General features: G+C 43.0%; 1 protein-coding gene and 1 long non-coding RNA gene across 4 annotated transcripts in view; one reads left to right on the plus strand and one right to left on the minus strand.

Annotated features, from left to right (window-relative positions):
* jar (Myosin heavy chain 95F jaguar) overlaps positions 1–17,501 on the plus strand; it is a 52,612-nt gene extending 35,111 nt beyond the window's left edge. Inside the window, exons 7-24 of one of the 2 annotated variants that reach the window (XM_089729624.1) lie at positions 17–166; positions 610–866; positions 950–1,107; positions 1,202–1,366; positions 1,453–1,679; positions 1,901–2,098; positions 2,163–2,387; positions 2,488–2,695; positions 3,392–3,615; positions 3,903–4,015; positions 5,177–5,284; positions 5,522–5,638; positions 6,019–6,111; positions 6,665–6,709; positions 10,589–10,709; positions 12,405–12,522; positions 12,680–13,020; positions 15,024–17,501. In XM_089729624.1, coding sequence (XP_089585750.1) covers positions 17–166; positions 610–866; positions 950–1,107; positions 1,202–1,366; positions 1,453–1,679; positions 1,901–2,098; positions 2,163–2,387; positions 2,488–2,695; positions 3,392–3,615; positions 3,903–4,015; positions 5,177–5,284; positions 5,522–5,638; positions 6,019–6,111; positions 6,665–6,709; positions 10,589–10,709; positions 12,405–12,522; positions 12,680–13,017 — 2,865 coding nt within the window. In that variant the 3' untranslated portion in view covers positions 13,018–13,020; positions 15,024–17,501. The remainder of the gene's footprint in view (positions 1–16; positions 167–609; positions 867–949; positions 1,108–1,201; positions 1,367–1,452; positions 1,680–1,900; positions 2,099–2,162; positions 2,388–2,487; positions 2,696–3,391; positions 3,616–3,902; positions 4,016–5,176; positions 5,285–5,521; positions 5,639–6,018; positions 6,112–6,664; positions 6,710–10,588; positions 10,710–12,404; positions 12,523–12,679; positions 13,021–15,023) is intronic. The other variant, XM_089729625.1, reaches the window with a different exon arrangement.
* Positions 17,502–18,498: 997 nt separating this feature from the next.
* On the minus strand, positions 18,499–22,055 carry LOC149502281 (uncharacterized). Of its 2 annotated transcripts, XR_016323511.1 has the most exons (3): positions 21,828–22,055; positions 20,965–21,174; positions 18,499–20,475 (listed from the first exon to the last, which is right to left on the minus strand). It is a non-coding gene; the product is annotated as an uncharacterized LOC149502281 (long non-coding RNA). The 2 variants fall into 2 exon arrangements; XR_016323510.1 differs by lacking the exon at positions 21,828–22,055 and having other exon boundaries at positions 20,965–21,252.
* Positions 22,056–22,426: the final 371 nt, after the last annotated feature.

Consider the following 22,426-nt stretch of genomic DNA (forward strand, 5'->3'; position numbering starts at 1 on the left):
TCATTGTTCCCGACAGTACCTGAAGAGCGGCTGCACCCAGTACTTCACTACGCCGGACTCGGAAAAGAAGATCAGCGCCGACCGCAAGAGTAAAGATCACCTCGCCAAGGGCGGGCTGCGGGACCCCATACTTGACGACTACGAAGACTTCCAGAGACTTAATCAGGTGAATGTTTAATCTGTTTTTCTTCTGTCGGTGTCGTAAGAGTGATTTCTCGGGGAGTGTCTCTGGAACGCGAGCTGGTTGGAACGTGCAAGCAGTCCACACCGGTGTCTGCTGCACCGTCCTCGGAGGGCCGTGCTACTGCTTGTAGGGTAGACCGCGGGACCCCCCAGCATCAATTAAAATCACTCTAGGTAACGAAGGGTTTTCCACAGAACGGGTGATTAGCCGCGTGGTCTAATTGATAAATTGAAATGATATCAGGTAGTGCGGGAGGACGAGTCTCTCCTCAGAAGTGCAGCCGACATTAGAAAATCGACCAAAAATCCGATTGCACAATCTGAGAGTGCAATGTGAATGTACCTACGGCCTATTGAAATAGTATTATGTAAATTATCTGATATTTTATTTGAAAATAAATTAAGCTTAAGTAATGCTTCATTCAGGCATTGAGTCGCGCCGGCCTGTCGGAGGAGGAGAAGCGCGACGTGTTCGGGGCCGTGGCCGGCGCCCTGCACCTCGGGAACATCACGTTCGACGAGGAGCCCGGCGCGCGCGGGGGCTGCGCCGTGCACGCACACGCCGAGCCCGCGCTCGCCGCCGCCGCCGCCCTCTTCCACGTCCCCGCCGACATGCTGCGCCGCGCCCTCGTGTCCCGCCTCATGCAGAGCGCGCGCGCCGGCCACAAGGGCACCGCCATCATGTCGGTACCGCCGCCCCCCAACCCCCCCGTCCCCGCCCCGCCCCCGCGCCCGCCCCTACAATGAGTCGTCCCGCTGTGCGCAGGGTCCCGCTGAAGCCGCACGAGGCGTGCAGCGCCCGCGACGCGCTGGCCAAGGCGGTGTACGGCCGCGTGTTCGAGCACGTGGTGCGCCGCGTCAACCGAGCCGTGCCAGCCGTCGCCGCGCCCTACTACGTCGGCGTGCTGGACATCGCCGGCTTCGGTACACCTGAATATCAACTAGTTTTGGGACTGATTTAATGTTTCTTAACTCCCGGATCTCGTTCGTATTCGTAACGTGTTCTCATCTGGCGCAGAGTACTTCGAGATGAACAGCTTCGAGCAGTTCTGCATAAATTACTGCAACGAGAAACTGCAGCAATTCTTCAACGAGCGCATTCTCAAGAACGAGCAGGAGCTGTACAAGCGGGAGGGACTCAACGTGCCCCACATACAGTACGTCGACAACCAGGACTGCATCGGTACGTGCGCTGCCTCCATCGCACCGCCCCCTCGCCCCCTCGCCCCCGTCGCCGCACCCACATCACTCAACACGCGTCGCTTGCAGATTTGATCGAGAGCAAGAACCACGGCATATTCCACTACCTGGACGAGGAGTCCAAGCTGCCCAAGCCGGAGCCGTCGCACTTCACGGAGTGCGTGCACCGAGAGCTGGGCACGCACAGCGAGCGCCTGAGCGTGCCGCGCTCCTCCCGCCTCAAGGCGCACCGCGAGCTGCGGGACCACGAGGGCTTCCTGCTGCGACACTTCGCCGGCGCCGTCTGCTACAGCACGGTCAGCGCGCGCACGCACACGTACACGCACGCACACGTACACACACGCACACGTACACACACGCGCACCCGCACACACAACGGCATACGCACAACACAAATGTCCGAACACGAGCCCAAGTCGACAACGATTTAAATAAAAATTCAATTGATTTGTTCTGTGTCCCAGTCCAGTGGCACACACAGACCGGTCGGCCTTTAAATGTAGACTTCCGCCGACAGGGGCAGTTCATCGAGAAGAACAACGACGCCCTGCACGCGTCCCTGGGCGTGCTCATGCAGGAGTCGGACAGCGCCTTCGTGCGCGAGCTGTTCGAGGAGGCGGGCGCGGAGCCGGCGCGGGGCCGCCTCGCCTTCCAGTCCGTCGGCGCCAAGTTCCAGGCGCAGCTGGCGCAGCTCATGGACAAGCTCGGCAAGAACGTACGTCTCGCGCTAGTATCCCGTCAGCAGTCGTAGGCCTCGTGTGACGCCGCTTGTGTCGCAGGGCACGAAGTTCGTCCGCTGCGTCAAGCCCAACGGCTCCATGCGGGGCGGCGCGGGCGAGGGCGGCCTGGTGCTGGCGCAGCTGCAGTGCAGCGGCACCGGCGCCGCGCTGCAGCTCATGGAGCACGGCTACCCCTCGCGCGCCCCCTTCCTGCACCTGCACGACACCTACGCGCCGCACCTGCCGCACCAGCTCGCCAGGCTGTCGCCCCGGACCTTCTGCGAGGTACGCGCCGCCCGCGCACCCCCCGCGCACCCCCCCGCGCACCCCCCGCCGCGCGAGGTAGCTTTGAGTCACAACGATTGCAAGCGTGCTGCGTGTGCAGGCGATGGTGCACAGCCTGGGGCTGTCCGACAAGGACTTCAAGCTGGGGGTGAGCCGCGTGTTCTTCCGGCCCGGCAAGTACAGCGAGCTGGACGCGCTGCTGCGCTCCGAGCCGCACGAGCTGCAGGCCGTCGTCAAGAACGTGCTGACGTGGCTCGTCAGGTCGCGCTGGAGGAAGAGCATCTTCGCTGTGCTTTCCATCATCAAATGTGAGTACTCACTGTGGTGCGTTCTAGTGGCCGACGCGTCCTGGAAGGCCATGCTTAACTTCCTCGAGTCCACCACCCTGCGGAGGCGAGCGGTGGAACAAAAGAGGGAAAGCTCATTTCTCTGCGCACCGAGCCGTCCCCCGGGCTTTGTGTCGGACGGAGATCAGATGTCGCTTAGTGGGTGGGTCTTTAACATGTCCGGCCATCGATTCCCACACGCACCGCGCGCCTCTCAGACGTAGGAAATCTGTAGAAGGACCACACCAGGTCCGATATAAAAAAGGTCGAACAAACAAAAAAAAAATTACATGTGTGCAATTCACACGTGGTAGAAGTGAAACCTTCCAAAATTAAAATACAATTATCCTAAACGTCTTAAGTATATGTAAAATTTTGTCATTAGTAAATAATTGTAAGGTAGCGCCCTCTGTGAATTGATATTTTAATTTCACGTATAATCCTAAATTAAAATTTACTACAAGAGCTTTCATACACACGTTAGTATTAAAAAATCTCACAGATGGCGCTGTATTAAATAGTATATATATTTCTGTCTCATTCTTTGCTGGCTTCATCCTACACATTTTTGTATTTGTGTCTCTTACCTGTCGTTTTTTCCGTTGCATCCGGTTTGAAATCACAACGATTCTAAAGAAGTTTTTACTTCAAATACGAATACAAATTGTTTTTTTGCAGTGAAGAACAAGATAGTGTACCGGCGCTCGTGCCTGGTGCTGATCCAGAAGTGCGTGCGCGGGCACGTGGTGCGGCGCCGCCACCGCCCGCGCCTGGCCGCGCTGCGCCAGCTCGCCGCGCTGCGACACAACCTGGCCGACATGCGGCGCCCCGCCCCGCCCGCCGCGCGCCCCGCGCTCGACGCGCTCGCCCGCCGGCTGGACGACGCCGCCCGCGCCGTCAAGGTCCGCTCCTCACTGCACGACCGCACACTTTCTATCGCCATTTGAACCTAATGGGACCAATTGTAATGTTATCTATACTAATATATAAATCTACAGTGGTTTTTACGGATTTTCCGTTATAACTTCTGAACCGTGCATCCGATTGACTTAAAACTTGGTATCCATGTAGAAAATACATGTACTTAATGGATAGGATAATATTTATATGAGTGACTCGTTATCAATAAAATTTGTAACGCAGAAGTGTACTGGGTGTTGTCCGACGACTAACTGACTGTTCCCGACAGGACAACGAGCATATGTCCCGCGAGCAGCTGGACAGCATGCAGGCGACACTGTCCAAAGAAGTAGAAGTACAGATGAATGCGATACAGAAGGCCGTGCTCGAACAGAAGAACAGGTAGGACCCCACCCGCCCCCCGCGGTGCCTCGCCCCCCGCCGTGCCCCCGCCCCCCGCGGTGCCCCCGCCCCCCCGCGGTGCCCCGCCCCCCGCGGAGCCCCCGCCCCCCGCGGTGCCCCCGCCCCCCGCGGTGCCCCGCCCCCAGTCGACGTTTGCATCATATTATTATGTGATTGTTGCGTTGTGACGTAATCTATTCTGTACTCTAATCGCGGCATCCAAAGTATCACTCTTACACGGAACTCTCCCGAATTGTCTAGTACATTGCCATATTTCTATGTCCGTTGCTGCTATGTGACGCCAGGTGGCGTTGATCGTAGCGGTGCAATATTATTGCGCCAAATCTCAATCCGACGCTTTAAAGTGGGTGATATCACGTTCTAAGATTCCGTTACGCGGACATACAGAGAGACAATAAAAGCGCTTAGCTCTTGCTCATCAGTGACGCCGATGTTAGAGTAACTGTTATCTGTCGACTAACTTGCAAATTCGTCTTATGCTTTTCTTAATCTAACTACTAAACACCCCTTTTCGATAAAGCGGCACGACACAAAAACCCTCTCATAGTGGCTCGATCCACTAACGGTGCTTTTATGTACCTCAAGCACCGGTCATCGTTCTCGTCGAACCAGGCGCTCGCGACGAAAGGCTCGGCGAGTAAATTAACCCACAGACACAGCCCACTGAGTTTCTCGCCGGATCTTCTCAATTTTCGATCCGGTGGTAAATTCTGCGAACCACTGCTCTTGCTAGGGTTCATGTTAGCGACATCGTCAGGTTTGAGCCCCGTGACCTTATCTACTAGCCCGGCGACGCTGATATGGTCTCTCTAGACTCTAGACCATTAGCTTAGGTAGGGAAACAAAAGTAAACGAAATCGGCGCGACGTTTCTTCCTGTGTGAGAATTGAGCTACAGCTTCACGGCTGTTCCCCTGTGTAACGGGGACCTCCGAACGTTATGCGTGAAAGGGCGAGCGTCTCTGTGCTATACCACCACGTAACACAATAATGTAGGCAGGAGAAGGTCATTGATAAACTGACACCTGTACTAAATGAGTTCGAGGAATCTGCTGGCAACAGCTACAGGGTTCCCGCATCCGAATCCCGGATTAGGTGTTGGTGAAGCGGTAGTACTGACTCGATAACGTTTTCGTTGCAGAGAGGAACAAGAGAGACTTCGCAAGATCGAAGCGGAGATCCGAGCCGCCGAGGAAGCGAAGCGCATCGAGCAGGAGAAGATCCGACAGGAGGAGGAGAACAGGAGGCTGTGGGTTTCAACTCTCTGAGTACATTCTGTTATTTTACGAGATGAACCAACCCCCCGACGGACCCCCCTGCCCTTGCCCCCGGTCCCCTGCCCCTGCCCCCTGTGTGGTGCTGAAGCTTAGACTGTTAGATGTGTCATTCTTTATGACGTACATATGTGACTGAATATATACGACAAACTTTGTCAACAAATAAACATGCTTCACTTTAATTCGGAATGTTCGTTATCGGTTACCAGGAAAGCGGAGATGGAGGCGCGGCGCAAGGAAGAGGAGCGGCTGCGTCACCAGCAGCCGGCCGACGTGGCCGCTGACGTCATCGACCCGCTGCAGCAGGACCGCACCGACCGGGACCGGTAACTGTGCCTTTCACTTGTGATCGTGTCTTTCACGAACGATCACGATCTTTTTTTTCCTACCTAAACTGATGGTCTAGACTCTGGGGAGATCATGTCAGCATCACCGGGCTAGTAGTTGAGCTCACGGGGTTTAAACCTGACGATGACGTCAAACTTTAATTAATTTTAGTTTAAATAGTTTGTGCACTAAACCTAATGACAGTTCAAGACGGTGCTCCTCCAAGGAGATCTCAACTAAACAATCTTAAAAAATTAGATTTATATCTCTTTACATCAAAATATACGTTCTAAGTACCATTTTCTAACAATAAAAGTAAAACTCGAGGCACAAATGAAACAGTATAGTGATGCGACACTAAGGCGACTGTCGTGTGCAGGCTGGAGCAGGAGCGCCGCGACCACGAGATGGCGCTGCGCCTCGCCCGGGAGACCAACGGACACGTGGAGGGCTCCCCGCCGCAACTGCGCAGGTACGCACCCCCACCCCCACACCATGCCCCTTCACACAACAACCGAGCAACCTTGAATCTCATAGAGTCATGTCGACGAGCCGTCACGGTCCCGCGAGCCGGTGTGCGACCTCTTCCTGTACATAGCTTCCAGCTGGACACTTCGCACATTAGGCCGTTGACTAGAAGTTGAAGAATATATATTTCGTTATTCGCGTAGATAGGAGACTTGATGTTAAGCGACTGCCGATGCCCGTAAACATCACGTCGTGGATTTGTCCTTCGAGACAGGGACAGAAGTGTCACTCCGTTGCGAGCCGAGAGGGCCGGCCCAACTTTCAGCCTCGTCTCTGGAGTCCCGCGTTAGCATTCCGATGTGTATTGGCTCTACCTATCGGTCAATAACAAAACAGAAGTTAAACTTCTTTGGGTACAGAGAGCTATTTCCATAACATTAGCGACATAAATAATTGTGTTCACATTCGAACCAGTAAACAGAAGTTGAACTTCAAAGTTAAAGTCGGTAAACCCGACAGTAGAGCGAGATTGTAATGATGTGATGTATCTCGCACAGCTTCCCCCCGGCGGAGGCACTGAATGGAGAGAATAAGTTGAACAGGTACTGAGTGGGGGCGAACCCCAAACGCTCCCCGTGGGGCTCCCTTGACGTCTGCGCCGGCCCTTGTCCCAATGACCCTCAGTGGGTCGGCTGACCTCTAAACAAGTACGAACAGTACTGAGGACAAATGTCATTATATCTTTTAAATAAAAGTCCCTAAGTGCTCCATAGCAAAGACGTGTTTGGTTAATCTAACACTACTTTCATGATGGGTCACTAAAACTTTACCCCGTAATGGCAAATAAATAAATGAAAATAGTGAACCCTGACGGGTAGTGTACATGGAGCGAAGTGTAGGAGTCCGGCGCCGACGCTGCGGGAGCCCCGCGCCGCTGTGCTAACCCTACCGGCGATGGCTTCCTACCGCACCAACCCTACCTGTCTCTGCTGTACTGTGTCTAGGCTTCTAAACATTGCACTGATCTAATTCAATAAGGCAACAACACAAACTTTTAATTTAACGAATTGGCAATAACAAGGTCAGAGAGTTGAAAGTGAAATCTCTTTTTTTATACACAATCTTATTTGCGACCTCTCATTGTTCCTACAAAGACTGATTCATTATTGAATTAAATCATCGATTTATTTCAGCATGTTTTATATGATATTTTTCATTATATTTATTGTATAATATATTTAGTTAGCAACTCGGTATCACTGGTATAGCATGCCTAAAACTGTTATGCATCACTAACATTAATTCGCTATTGAAATAAATTATAAAATTCTAAACCAATACGTTTATTATAAAAATTCTAACATTGATATATCTGAAGTGTTGCTCAATTACTAAACTATCAGTTGTTAGTTTTGGGTTGTCGGTCGCACAAGCACGTACTAAGCGAATGGGGAATTTGTATTAAACAGTGTGAGTTTCTTAACGTTCTCGATAGCGTAAAAGTGAATCCAACTTTGTATGCAGTTGTAACAGCGCCCCTAGCGGCAAACGTAGGCAAACGATCCTATTCCATCCACAGATTCGGTAGAATCTGGCGCCAAGTTCCGTTCAAAAATCCCGTTGTAAACGGAGCGCCAGACTACCGACTGTGTTTACTGTGAGCAGAACAGTTTTTTGAGGTTGCGAAATTTTATTTAATTCTACGGTACTTCTGGTTCCTAAATTGTATATTATATCAATCACTCACAACTTTATTTTACTGATATTAACTAGTTATATCAATTACAACAATTAATCTACTTGAAATTATTAATTTTATCACCACAAACTATGGCTCGCTCAAAAATTTCGATCCTGACTTTTTTCGATGTTAAAAGTGACATGCCACAGACTATAAATATTCGAGAATGGTAATCTACGGCCGCCAGGGTGCGCTGGAATTATTCCTATTTGTAATGGATTTTATGACCTGGTAACTGAGACCTTTAAGTCATGTCTTATTTTAATTTATATTCATATTTTTATGAAAAATGATATTATGGAGTGAAATGAAATGTGATATTATGGAGTGAAATGAAATGAAGATGATTAATTTGAGACATTAATCAAATGGGATGAAATGAAATGAGATGAGATGATATGGAATGAAATATAATCTCAGTAAAATGGTGGTGGTCATTTACTAAGATCTCAGTGGACTTTTTGGAGGAAACCGAGAAGTTACGTACAGCGGCTTTGTTTCATTTTCCCACATTTGTGCACTTTCACAGATATTAAACAGTTAATAAACCACTATTATTACACATTTAAACCCGAAGAAACACTAAATAGACAAATTAAAACAAATCACACAACTTCACACCTCGCGTTCCCGCCAAAAAGTCATTATTCCTACATAAACTGTAGCTTCAAGGGGATAGTTTGCAGTTCTTATTGAACGGTTTATACATTAAATAACGTTAATGTTGTTACTGTTAGTATTTTAGTTTAAGTACTGCCGAAGCAAGTACTATTGTTACTGTTGGAGAAACAATTTTGTTTTGTAATGTAATACCGAAATACTTTACGAGATGGCGTTACAAAAAATCCCTTCCCAAAACTATAAAACCGTTGTGATTGTCTACGAATAATAAATAATATTATAACTAATATTTATTCGTAGGTGATTGTTTAAGATGCTATGAATATTTCCGTTTTGATTTCATCAAAATAACTTGAACTTTACTACTGAATTCCGAAGAAAATTCTAATTAAGGCTGAGTTAAGTTCAGCTTTTTATTTAAGCCTCTCTTGTAGTTTTTAAATTACATTTATGCGGATTGATGTTTCAAGGCTTTCAGATTTTAATTTTAAATTCTGAAATAATTAAGAACAGCGTCATCTACCCTTTACATTTGAAACAAAATTTAATTCGGTTTAAATTTGTAAAAGTTGATGTTGATTATTATTACACTGTAACGCAGCGTTCCGTTTCGCGGGGCAACAGCAGCCAAAGGGAATGTGACTCAGGTCCGTGCCGCGACGACCCACCCCGCGCTACCCGCGCCCGCGCATCTGTTGCATCATTCGCATTTCGCACGCCCCAATTATTAGTGCGCGCCAAACTTTGAAGCGGAATACACGCGTCCCCGGTCGATACCGGAACTGACAACCCGAGAGTCTCATGCCAGTCGGGCACCTAACATTAAAACACTAATTAATTGAGCGTTTCATTAGCTTTTAAGCTGAGTGACTATTTATAATTTATTTTTATTAAGTAATAAATGAGCAAAAAATAATACTTAACAAAAAGATATGAAATCCGAACAAAAACAGTTTCACTGTAAAAAATTGCGCCAAGTCCACGTTTATAAAACTCATCTCAATAACATTTGCACTTTACAAAAAAAAGAAGACTTCAATAGCTTTCATTCTCTACAAAAATATGTGAAATACAAAAAAATACCAAGAAACCGTCATAAAGATGAAAAAATTAAAAAAAAATTGTTGAAAATTTAAAAATAAAAAAATTAAAATTTTATCGTACTTGGCGCGCGTCATTGAGTACCCCAAAATTTTTCGGAAGAATTTCAACCCGAGAAAAAAACCATTTTGCTTTAATATACAGTGAAAGCTGAAAAAGTTACCCAGGTTGTCTTTTTCGCTTTTGTTAGCGTTTTATGAGAAGTTGAGACAGAACTACGGTAATTTTCAACAGCTCTCACTATATACCTATGGGCTATTATATGCCAAATCGACCACTTTTGCGTTCGACCCCTTTAGATTCAGCTGAAACTTTATTATTCTTTTCTACCCTTTGAAAAACATCTTTGAGAATTTTTTCAAATGTTTTGAAGCCAACGTATACATACGTATCGACTCGTAAGTAGTTTGTATTTGTATAAGCGAACACGAGAGGGTGTTTAGTTCAAATCATAAAAGATGGAAGATGGAAATGAAAAAATTCAAATAACATACGTATGAGATGTCGATTTTACTTAACTTTTGTAAAACTTATTATGAAATAATAATTCATTAATTACATTTATGCATTTCATAGGTTGACCTACTTATAAATTTCTAAACATTGAAAGGATGTTCATTTATCCTCAAAAATTTGGGGTACTCAATGACGCGCGCCAAGTACGATAAAATTTTTATTTTTTTAATTTTAAATTTTCAACAATTTTTTTTTAATTTTTTCATCTTTATGACGGTTTCTTGGTATTTTTTTGTATTTCACATATTTTTGTAGAGAATGAAAGCTATTGAAGTCTTCTTTTTTTTGTAAAGTGCAAATGTTATTGAGATGAGTTTTATAAACGTGGACTTGGCGCAATTTTTTACAGTGAAACTGTTTTTGTTCGGATACTAATATGAGCAACTTTTACGCTATCGACAACTTTAAAAATCTCACACTAAGCACACAGTAGTGTAGTGAGTAGCTAGTCGTGACAAGTGTTTAGTGAGCTGAGCGATTGGTTGAGTGCCGGGTGCCGCAGGTCGGAGCGCGTGCGGCTGCAGCAGGCCGCGCACGGCAAGCAGAAGCACGACCTCTCCAAGTGGAAGTACTCCGAGCTCAGAGACACCATCAACACCTCCTGCGACATCGAGCTGCTTGAGGTCGGTACACTCGCTATTAACGCTCTCCATTGAAGCTTCTGTCCTATTTAACTTTATCTCTATATAAATAGAACATACCGTAAAATGGGATGATTAGGGATTGAGATGTGAATGGGGAAAAAACCAGGAAAATCTTTCGACTAATCTTTCGAAATTAGTTTTTTAATCGTTGCAAAATCTCCCATTTTTTGTTTGTTATTTAGTGTTTGAACCATTATATATATTAAAGGTAAGTCTCAGTTGTTAATATTTTTTCATAATATAAAAATACATGTAAAAATCTGTTGTTTTGGGGATAATTGGGACGTCTCAGGTACAAATAACAACCAGAAAGGGGTCAATTGGGATGAGAATAAGTTAAATGGGAACGACCTAAGTATAAATAGGTACAGGTTTGTAGTGTTGTCTACGTAGTTATAACAATCTTTTTTTAATGAGTTGGTAAGAATCTGGTTTATTCATGATGTTTTTGTCTAGAAATTTTATTCAAAATTATAAAATATTTATATTATCAGTTACGTATTATTTTCTATTTTTAGATATGCCTCGCGTGTACGTATCAAAGAGTGCAAAGCCTTATAAGAGATATTATGATCCCTTAATATTAAAAACAGTTATAGAAGCCTATGAAATTGGGAATGTCTTAAGTTGAAATAGCTAAGCAATTTAACATAAGTCGGTTTTGCACAGATATGTAACAAGAACAATAAAATCTCAAGGTGTGCAAAAATGTCTAAGTAATACAAAATAAAGTATAATATTAATATTTGTTCCGTGGGGGGATTCACCTGATTAATTCATGGAATAACCGACACACCTAATCTCTTAACCCAGATAAAAATATCAGCCCCTAAGTACTTACCAAGAACAAAGAAATATAAACCGTTTATAAGAAAGCCCGCTCGTTCGAATTTAAGTGCTTACTCTCCCTTAAACAGAATCCTTTGGGACTACAATAATGTCCACGGTAGCGCAGTCTCCGTCAATGTTCATTCGGAGATGTCCGAATGCGTTGAACTAATTTTAAGTGATGAAATAGATGTTTTTTCTAATTGTCCCACAACTTTCAGGAAAAATCTGTCGCGGATCATTTCCCAAGTAAATATAAATTAATCATAAGTAATTAAATGTAATCAAGTTTTAGTTATATAATTTTTTAATTTTTGTTGTCAATGCACTGTCGATTGCTTGATAATTGAGGTGACATCTGCTATGTACTTTTGTCAGTTTTTTATTGATGATCACTTTTTTGGTGCAACTAAATAAATAAATAACTTAAAACCAAGCAGCAACCCCTAGCAAATTTCTCTATTAAAACTAATTTCGTCCCCATTAACCGCAATTTCCGGGTGGATAGCACCTATTTTTGCTTTTTTTGCTTAAACTGGAATGCTAATTGCATAGTTTTAAATTGGATAACAAAGATACCCCAAGACTCAATCATTTTGATCCTGATATAGAATTTTAAACACGAACAACTACCTTAAAATTGTTCATCAAGCTGGAATTTGTCCCTAATCACCCCATTTTACCGGTAAACAATCAATAGAATACATGTGCACGTGCGTAATTGTACCGTGCGTGTACGTACGCCCGGCCGCAGTGAATTCGAAATGGATGCGTATTTGTAACGAGTGTTCGCTAACGTGCAACGTGACGTCAGCCGCCGTCTAACCGCGTTGTCTCCCCGCGCAGGCCTGCAGACACGAGTTTCACCGCCGGCTGAAGGTGTACCACGCGTGGAAGGCGAAGAACGCGCGCAAGTCCACGCTGCACGAGCAGGAGCGGGCGCCGCAGTCCGTCATGGACGCCGGTAACTGCACTCACACTGCACCGACATAACCACACAGCTGCTAGTGCCCTTGTCTAATAAACGTGCTCTGTTCACAGCGACGGGCGGTAGACACACGGTGTGATCTCCCCCCGTGGGGGTGTCTGTACGATTTATGTGATTTTTTGGATGTTTGCAGCGAAGAGTCCTCGCGTACTGCAGAAGGGCGATATCCTAGGCGCCCGCCACCGCTACTTCCGCATACCGTTCGTCCGGGGAGGGGCGGGGGGCGACGGCGGCACGCGCGGCTGGTGGTACGCGCACTTCGACGGGCAGTACGTGGCGCGGCAGATGGAGCTGCACCCCGACAAGACGCCCGTGCTGCTGCGCGCCGGCGCCGACGACATGCAGATGTGCGAGCTCAGCCTCGACGAGACCGGCCTCACCCGCAAGCGCGGCGCCGAGATACTGCCGCACGAGTTCGAGCGCCAGTGGACCGCGCACGGCGGGCCCGCCTACGCGCCGCCGCCCCGCTAGCACGTGAGTAGCCAGTACACGCACACACGCTGCCAGTACACTCGCACGCACACGCCCACGCCGCCAGTACACTCGCACGCACACGACGCCAGTACACGCACACGCCGCCAGTACACTCGCACGCACACGCCGCCAGTACACGCACACGCCCGTCAGTACACTCGCACGCACACGCCGCCAGTACACTCGCACGCACACGCCGCCAGTACACTCGCACGCACACGCCGCCAGTACACGCACACGCCCGTCAGTACACTCGCACGCAAACGCCGCCAGTACACTCGCACGCACACGCCGCCAGTACACGCACACGCCCGTCAGTACACTCGCACGCAAACGCCGCCAGTACACTCGCACGCACACGCCGCCAGTACACGCACACGCCCGTCAGTACACTCGCACGCACACGCCCGTCAGTACACTCGCACGCACACGCCGCCAGTACACTCGCACGCACACGCCGCCAGTACACTCGCACGCACACGCCGCCAGTACACGCACACGCCCGTCAGTACACTCGCACGCAAACGCCGCCAGTACACTCGCACGCACACGCCGCCAGTACACGCACACGCCCGTCAGTACACTCGCACGCACACGCCGCCAGTACACGCACACGCCGCCAGTACACTCGCACGCACACGCCGCCAGTACACGCACACGCCGCCAGTACACTCGCACGCACACGCCGCCAGTACACGCACACGCCCGTCAGTACACGCACACGCCGCCAGTACACTCGCACGCACACGCCGCCAGTACACGCACACGCCCGCCAGTACACTCGCACGCAAACGCCGCCAGTACACTCGCACGCAAACGCCGCCAGTACACTCGCACGCACATGCCGCCAGTACACGCACACGCCCGTCAGTACACGCACACGCCCGTCAGTACACGCACACGCCCGTCAGTACACGCACACGCCCGTCAGTACACTCGCACGCAAACGCCGCCAGTACACTCGCACGCACACGCCGCCAGTACACTCGCACGCACACGCCGCCAGTACACGCACACGCCCGTCAGTACACGCACACGCCCGTCAGTACACTCGCACGCAAACGCCGCCAGTACACTCGCACGCACACGCCGCCAGTACACTCGCACGCACACGCCGCCAGTACACGCACACGCCCGTCAGTACACGCACACGCCGCCAGTACACTCGCACGCACACGCCGCCAGTACACGCACACGCCCGTCAGTACACGCACACGCCCGTCAGTACACTCGCACGCAAACGCCGCCAGTACACTCGCACGCACACGCCGCCAGTACACTCGCACGCACACGCCGCCAGTACACGCACACGCCCGTCAGTACACGCACACGCCCGTCAGTACACTCGCACGCAAACGCCGCCAGTACACTCGCACGCACACGCCGCCAGTACACTCGCACGCACACGCCGCCAGTACACGCACACGCCGCCAGTACACTCGCACGCACACGCCGCCAGTACACTCGCACGCACACGCCGCCAGTACACGCACACGCCGCCAGTACACTCGCACGCACACGCCGCCAGTACACTCGCACGCACACGCCGCCAGTACACTCGCACGCACACGCCGCCAGTACACTCGCACGCACACGCCGCCAGTACACGCACACGCCGCCAGTACACTCGCACGCACACGCCGCCAGTACACTCGCACGCACACGCCGCCAGTACACGCACACGCCGCCAGTACACTCGCACGCACACGCCGCCAGTACACTCGCACGCACACGCCGCCAGTACACTCGCACGCACACGCTGCCAGTACACGCACACGCCCGTCAGTACACGCACACGCCGCCAGAGCGCCGAGAGCTCTTCTACAGTCTACACGTCAAGGAGAAGCTGAAGTAGCCTCTCAAGGCTATCAGCAATAGTAGGGAAAAGAAAGAAAAAAAATGCACATCCCCTCAAGACGCTGAAACATTACTTGTCTCTGTAATAATAGTTTACCAATTATCGTAGAAGTATAGTTGTATAACAGACTTATTTTACATTACAGAATTGATCGTTTCGGAAGAAATAACAAAGAAATGTAGTGATATGTTCAGAAGACCTTAGCCGCAATCGAGTACTCGTAGTTACGTCAATATTATTTTATTATAAGTTGTAGATTATCATTTTCTAAACTAAAACGAAGCGAGCCACAATGTTATTTGGAAAGAGCTTTGAGAATTGTTTGTTTCGTGGGCGAACAAACCGTACGGTAATAATGTTGAACTAAAACTTATTTCGTTAACAAGTGCCCGTGTATTTTCGACTAATAAATATTATGATAAGGGCATAGGTAACTGGAATTTGAATAGCATCGCTAATTAGTAATAATGTAGTTAAAATGGAATGATAACGAGAGCAGCAGAGCTCCCGGTAGTGCTCGCCCTTGCAGGATGTGCGAGAACCGATATGGTCATCATGTCGAGCTGGTGAGCCCGCAATGTATCGGGTCTTACATTGCGTTTATTTAAAATTACGAATTCGAGTGCATAGTTATCTTAATAATCATTCCAGTCATCTATAAACATGACCCGGCACGGAAAAAAAGAACTTAGGTGAGACCTGTTTTTATTTTCGGAATGCTAAAATAAAATATTTTGTCATCACGCCCATAATCATAATATGAAAATATAAAAATGGAATTTAATGCTTTACGATGTGCCTAAACACGTTCCTAGGTGATAGTGAAAACGTAGTACAATTAAATTGCACTAAGTTAATGATTTACATAAAATATTATACATACCTGTTGTATTTACATTAGTATAAAATATTATTTATTTATCCCCATATACAAAAATGAAGTGATATTTTAAAGATTCTATGAAATTTTAAACATTCCGTATCATAAATGTTACAAAATCAAACTGATGCATTTAATGTGTATTTTAAAGTTCAAATGAGTTGATTGAATATAAATTGAATGTTCATATAAAAATGTTATGTGAAATAAACAAAAATCGAGTGCTGTACAGGCGTGGGGGCGGAGGGCCAACTCGGGAGGGAGAGAATAAATGCATTTGAAATCGATTCACTAAAATTTGGTCTTGAAAATAAAGCAATAGAACGACCGAATAATTTATACAATAAACTTAATTAAAATCTATATGTACAATTTTTTTAGAATAGTTATAATAATTACAGAGCATTTAGCTACCTAACAAATTTTAACAACTAGTATACACTTGATTGCTATTGTGAATGAAGACCATTCCCTACGGTCTGCCGCGAATCATACTTTTGTTCAGATACCTCGACCTCATTATGTGAAAGCGAAGTCTCCAAAAGTCTGAGGTACAAGACACATACAAACATCGAAGAATAGCGTGTTCGTTTTTTCTATTTAATATAAATACTGTGATCAGTAAGTAAATATGTTAGTAAAAGGCATTGGTATTTATAAAATCAATTTTAATTTATTTAAACAGAAAAAGCGTTCCTAAAAAGCACTGATTTTTTATTATGCTGTAATTATGTTGAGGAAAAAATACTATAGTTTACTTTTTACAAAATCAGAAGCTAGTAGAGTTCAGTGAAACTTTAGTATTTAATTATATTTAAGTTCAAAAATAAATTATTCCTGTAATATTTTGTTTTAAAAGAAAAATATTATTCAAATCGTTTTCTAAACGTTTTGAATAATATTTTTAATATCAATATTTTTGTATTAATTCATTTGATACATTTAAATTAAACAATTAAAATCAAATTGTTTCTCCTATATTAAGATAGGTTCAGTTCCCATTGTCCATCCTGGTTCGCAGAAGAACAACATGTGTGAAAATATTATAAACTTGACAATGTTTTATTAATATCTAAAAATAGTTTTTTTTGTTTATTTTCAAGGCTCTTGGACATTTTATAGTAAATAATAAAACTAAAGTCCACGCTTTAGATATTTAAAAAAAATGCTTTTTTTGTGTCACAGTGCGGATATTATGTAGTTGATTATTTTAAGAAGCATTTGTTTGAAACTATATCGGAGCCTTAACAATAATGAAGACACAATACTTAGCTAAAAACAAAAAGTAAGATTCTACATCCTCCCAAAACAATTGAGTTTAAAAATTTTTTTTTTTTTTAAGCATTTATTTTGTGTTTATTGTGACTCCGAGGCTTCGAATACTTGTTCCTTCAGTAGCGGAACGAAATAGTCTTCTACCGCCATATTAAAACAAATTCCAATATAGCCAATCAAGCATACGACCAATAAACATACTATAATGTATATTGTGAAAAACTATTTTAAATTCTTAATTTAATTTTAGAGAGCTTTTCGTCCTAAGTGTACAGTGCATGGTTATTGGAAGGTGGTGAGGACTGATCTTTAATTTATTAAAGTATATTTTTATTAACAGTATTCTAACATTCCTTAATAAGTACAATCCAGTACAACAAGTGGAAGAAAGTGCCTTATCATGACCGCAGCTACGTGGCCTGTATACACCATGCCTTATTACCAAATAAATGTAAAATCACTTTAGAATTGTATTGTTTTATTGAATTCATGATGCATGCTCTAAGCATAAGACCTTTCCTGTAGGACCCTTCACCTAATTCGCCTTCTAATTATCCCACTGACTCCTGTGTTGCTGAATTGAAGATTGCTGCCATAAAATACACCGCTCCCTTGCAGTGATAAGCTAAGCACTGCTCTTGCTAGTGTTATCAAGTTCCTGTAGGTTGAGCCTCACCTACCGGTTCTCGCGTAGTTGTAATAGCCCCTTAGGCTACCAATGAACTGGCAAATGGTAAACTACCTTTTTTTATGAATAAACGTACCAGTAGCTGTCAGAGGTTAAAAGAAATCTGACAAAAACCTTCAGACATTTTCAAAATAATAACATGCACAAGCTCCGAATCATATTCTTCTGGACCGTCGGTTGCTACTGCAAGTGTAGCGTTCGCACACGTGGCCCGTACACACATTAACTCCCTCCAAGTCATCCAATCCCGTTTCTGCAGAATAGCCGTCAGAGCTCTCTAATATATTAAGTGTATAATCTATGGTCAGAGCACCGTGGTATATGAGAAATGTAGGTGTTCACGACGACCTAATTCTTGCACCGGTGCGTAAATATTTTAAGGAAGCCTCAGAAAACTACTTTGACAAAGCGGCGCGACACGAAAACGTGGGCACCGCTAATTACTTACGCGAACGCGGCGGACCAACGCAAAGCCGCCGTAGCCCAAATACGTCTTGTCGGATCACCCTAATTCACTCTTTAGGACCTTCAAGCACCGGTCACCGTCCTACTGTAGGAAAATTTTCGTAGAGTAACAGTTTAAGGCGCTCAGCCTTACAGATCACAGAACACTATTACTTCTAGCGAAGAAGAACAACAGCTTCATAGTAAAAAAATGCCTACACCAACGCTCCAGTTAATGCCATCGGTACTAACGTATGGCGCGAGAATTTAAAATGGTATGCAAGTAGAGAATTTAATTAAGGAATAATTTCATGTAGAGAAATAAAACAAGGATTGTACATGGGTAACAATTTTATTAAGCTACCATAATTAAAAACAAAAAGTCTTAATGTATATTCTTATTAACAATTAAAGTATTTATATTATATACAGCACTGCGCGTGGCGGCAGAATAATTTTAAAGGATATAAAGTTTACATTTAGATTAGATTTTAGATTTAAAATTAGAATTAAGTTTTTTACTGTAATAAATTAATGAGAAAATCTACGTTATTTGTAAAAGGCTTACCACAGTGTAATTGACTGTTTCATATAAAAGATTTAGTGTGGTAAAATTATGGTGTCGTTATTTATTAACAATAAATATATATAAATTACATACTTGATGACTTTTTTACTTATTTTATAATAATTCAGTATATTTAAACGTAGAGAAACTTTTAATATAAAATATCCTTGAAAGGGACGTCATTGAAAAGTAACTAATTAGATGAAGTTACATAGTAACTGAACACGGGTGTTATATGACTTATAAACATGAAAATCTATCATTTATTGATGATTAATGACTCCTAAACTCGAAACATACTAATTTTAGTTTCTTGTAGAATTAGAAAAGGTATTATCTGACAATAAAGTATTGTTTTAAATTTACAAATGTGTTGAGCATAAATGTTTTGTAAATAATCTGACATCAATCTGAGATAACTGCAATTGTTTTACCACTAGGACTGCAATTAATAGTTAAGTTGCAATATAAGTTAATTGCAATAAAATTAATGCATTTTTTATAATTTAATGAAATGGTTGAATATTTAATCGATTTACACTTTACATACATCATCACTTAATATTAAACGTTTTTCAATATATTTATTTTTCTCTTCCATGATTTTTGGACGCTTCTTCCATAAATTCATCATTTTTTATTTTACAAAATCTTTTTAAACATATAGCAATTGTACTTTTTATAATTGTTTCAATATTGACTGCGTAATGTTCTTCACATACCTTTAGTCAATCTTTGTCCAAATTTTCAGTTAATAAAGTATATAAATTCATTTTAATTTTTTCTGTGTGACTGTGATCTTTTAGATAATTGTTTACCAAATTTGCAGCCTTTTCAACCATTTTACAAAAACTGTACTGAATGTAATTTAAACTACATTTAACATCGTCATATTCTTTGAACAATGTAAACAAATGACATACCTAAGTGTTCTGGTCTGCTAGCATAATACTTTTACAAAGAGTACAATTGAGTGCCATCTTTTTTACAATAAATCCGCAAAGATAAGCACATGCTTGCATTTCACCAGAACACTGAGGAGGCATATCTCCTAGCTCTTTGTTACTTTCACATAAAATATGAATTGGATCAACAAAATAACCTACTAATAATCTATAACAACAGTTTGATTTGAGTCGTCTATTATCAAGGGAGGCAATCTGTGCATTTGGACAAAAAAATGTTATTGATATGTCAATACAGATTGATTTGAATATAATCGTCTCCTTCAAAGAATACGGTTCAAAACCTGCATTAAATAAAGGTTAATACTTAACCTGTTATTTATCTAAGATGTCGTTCAGAAGAGTTTTGTGACTGCCAATGGAATACAAAGTCAATAATTAGTTTTTCTGATTTACCAATAATTGTCCAAAAGTCACATTGCCGGCTTTGATAATAGTCGACTCATTTCTTATAAATGCTTAAGGCTAACACTTTATCATCCAGTGTCCATCTCCATCCAGCTAATTTTCTTGGAACGTTGTTCAGTTGGCATTGTAATAGTAAATAAAATGAACTACTTAATTTGCTTTTTAATAATTCATTAGTAGGTTCATTTGATGTTAGTACACTTAATATAGATCTTTTGGATTTTTTAACACCTTTAAACTTTCTTCAGAGCCTCATTATTTCAGATAGGTTTTTCTGCATCTCTTATGCAGCTTTTGCTTTTTAGGTGTAAGTTCAGTGAACTTTTTCACATCCAAGTCCTTCAAAATACCTTTGCTTATTGATGGTTCCTGGAAAATATACAAAAATAATTAAATCACAAATTTCAAATTTAAATAAAACATTTAGAAAATTAATTCCTTTAAAGTAAATTTTTTGGTAACTTTAATACTTTCGATCTATGTATTCTATGTAGGTTTACATGTTATTATTATTATTTTGGAAAAAAATATTTTCTTAAAAGTGATGTTTATTTCTTTTTCACAATTTGAAATTCAAGTACTATGTCAAGATAACCAATGTGATATAACTACATCAGAATAAATTAATTATCTACATCCCCCAAGTGTATCCTAACATATCTACCTATTCTATATAGGATAAGTGAATATGTTTTACTTGGGAGAAGACTTTCTTCAATATGAAAAGGATACAAATCAATATTTTTTTGATTTGTTATGGAATATTATCACGAGATAAGAAGTTTAATGCCCGTAACTGTTTTATAATTTTTTGAGTAATATTTTTATGATTATAAAGTAAACTATGTAAATACTCACTTGGATGTCATGACTTGCTTTAGATGGACTACACTGTTCGTCTCTTAATTGGGAAAGTATACTTTGAGCTTCAGATGGAAGTCTTTTCCTGTTGCTGCTGGTAAATGAAGAATCATCAAAATGATTGCCACATAGCATCCTATGCTGTGCGTTCAACTTTTCTAACAATTCATTGGATGTCCAATCACCATCAGAAAACAAAATTTAGCCCTAAAAAAATAATGCTTTCATTGTACACAGGTATAAAGTATGAAGCTGTTCTACTTTAAATTAAAAAACAAAGTTCTAAGCAATCTTCAAAATAATATTAAGTAAGTACACTTTTTGCATAATTCAAGTCGGAATTTTATTTTATTTTATTTTATTTTATTAGGCTCACAATACACATAACAAGCTAAAGATACATAAAAAAAACACAAATAAAAAGAAACAAAATCTGGCTTGCAACATAAGTTATGTGCGCACGACAAAACAAGACATATAGTGCTGAATTTGTATAACAATGTTCCTTACAATTATGACAAAACAACACAATAACAAAAACTAATCTAACGAATAATGTAAGGAAAAAAAAAATATTCACAATATAATACATTAAACAATTACATTAAGCTACCTATTAATAAAGTGGAGGATGCCCTTGAACATTTTTCTAAACGAAACTAACCTACAAGTAAAAATATCTAACTCAGGTGACGACCTTGCCAGTTCGTTATAGGTACGACACATTCGGGTAATGGGATTATAGTAAGATATATTGTTTTTGTAAATTGAATTTGGAATTGTGCAAAAAGTGAGAACTTGTAAAATCAGGAGGACGTTTATCTAAAATTAATCCAAATATTAATGTTTGATCTACTTACCTCATAGACCGATGCTTGGACGGAAGAGGAAACCTATGGAAGGTTAAGGAAAATATTCTTTTGATGTAATGCCGCATTTTGAGCATTTTACACTTCCTTTCCCTACCATGTTTTAGAAAAGTACAACAGCCTAAATGTCGCGGAAAGAATCAATCAATCGCGGTAGTTTGTAAATCTTAAGTTTAAAAAAAATCCAAAATGTCGCGACAGTCGCTTTTTTTTAAAGTGATTTTATGACCAGGTAACTAAGACTTTTAAGTTATGTCTTATAATGTATATTCTTTTTTTGTGAAAAATGATAATATGGACTGAAATAAAATTCATCCCAGTTGATTAATGTCTCAAATTAATCATCTTCATTTCATTTCACTCCATAATATCATTTTTCATAAAAATATGAATATAAATTAAAATATAAGACATGATTTAAAGGTCTTAGTTACCTGGACATAAAATCCCTTAAAAAAATTTATCGCTGATTGCTTCTTTTGTAGAGCGCTTACTCATTTTCGCAGATATTGCCAGTGTTGGCATTGGCCGCTAAGAAAGCTGACGGACTGTGTTACAGATACTGTTACTACACACAAGGTTGAGGGTTC

The sequence above is a fragment of the Bombyx mandarina genome, chromosome 09 (genome assembly GCF_030267445.1).
Source record: "Bombyx mandarina strain Sakado chromosome 09, ASM3026744v2".
In the NCBI taxonomy this organism is placed as follows: Eukaryota; Metazoa; Arthropoda; class Insecta; order Lepidoptera; family Bombycidae; genus Bombyx; species Bombyx mandarina.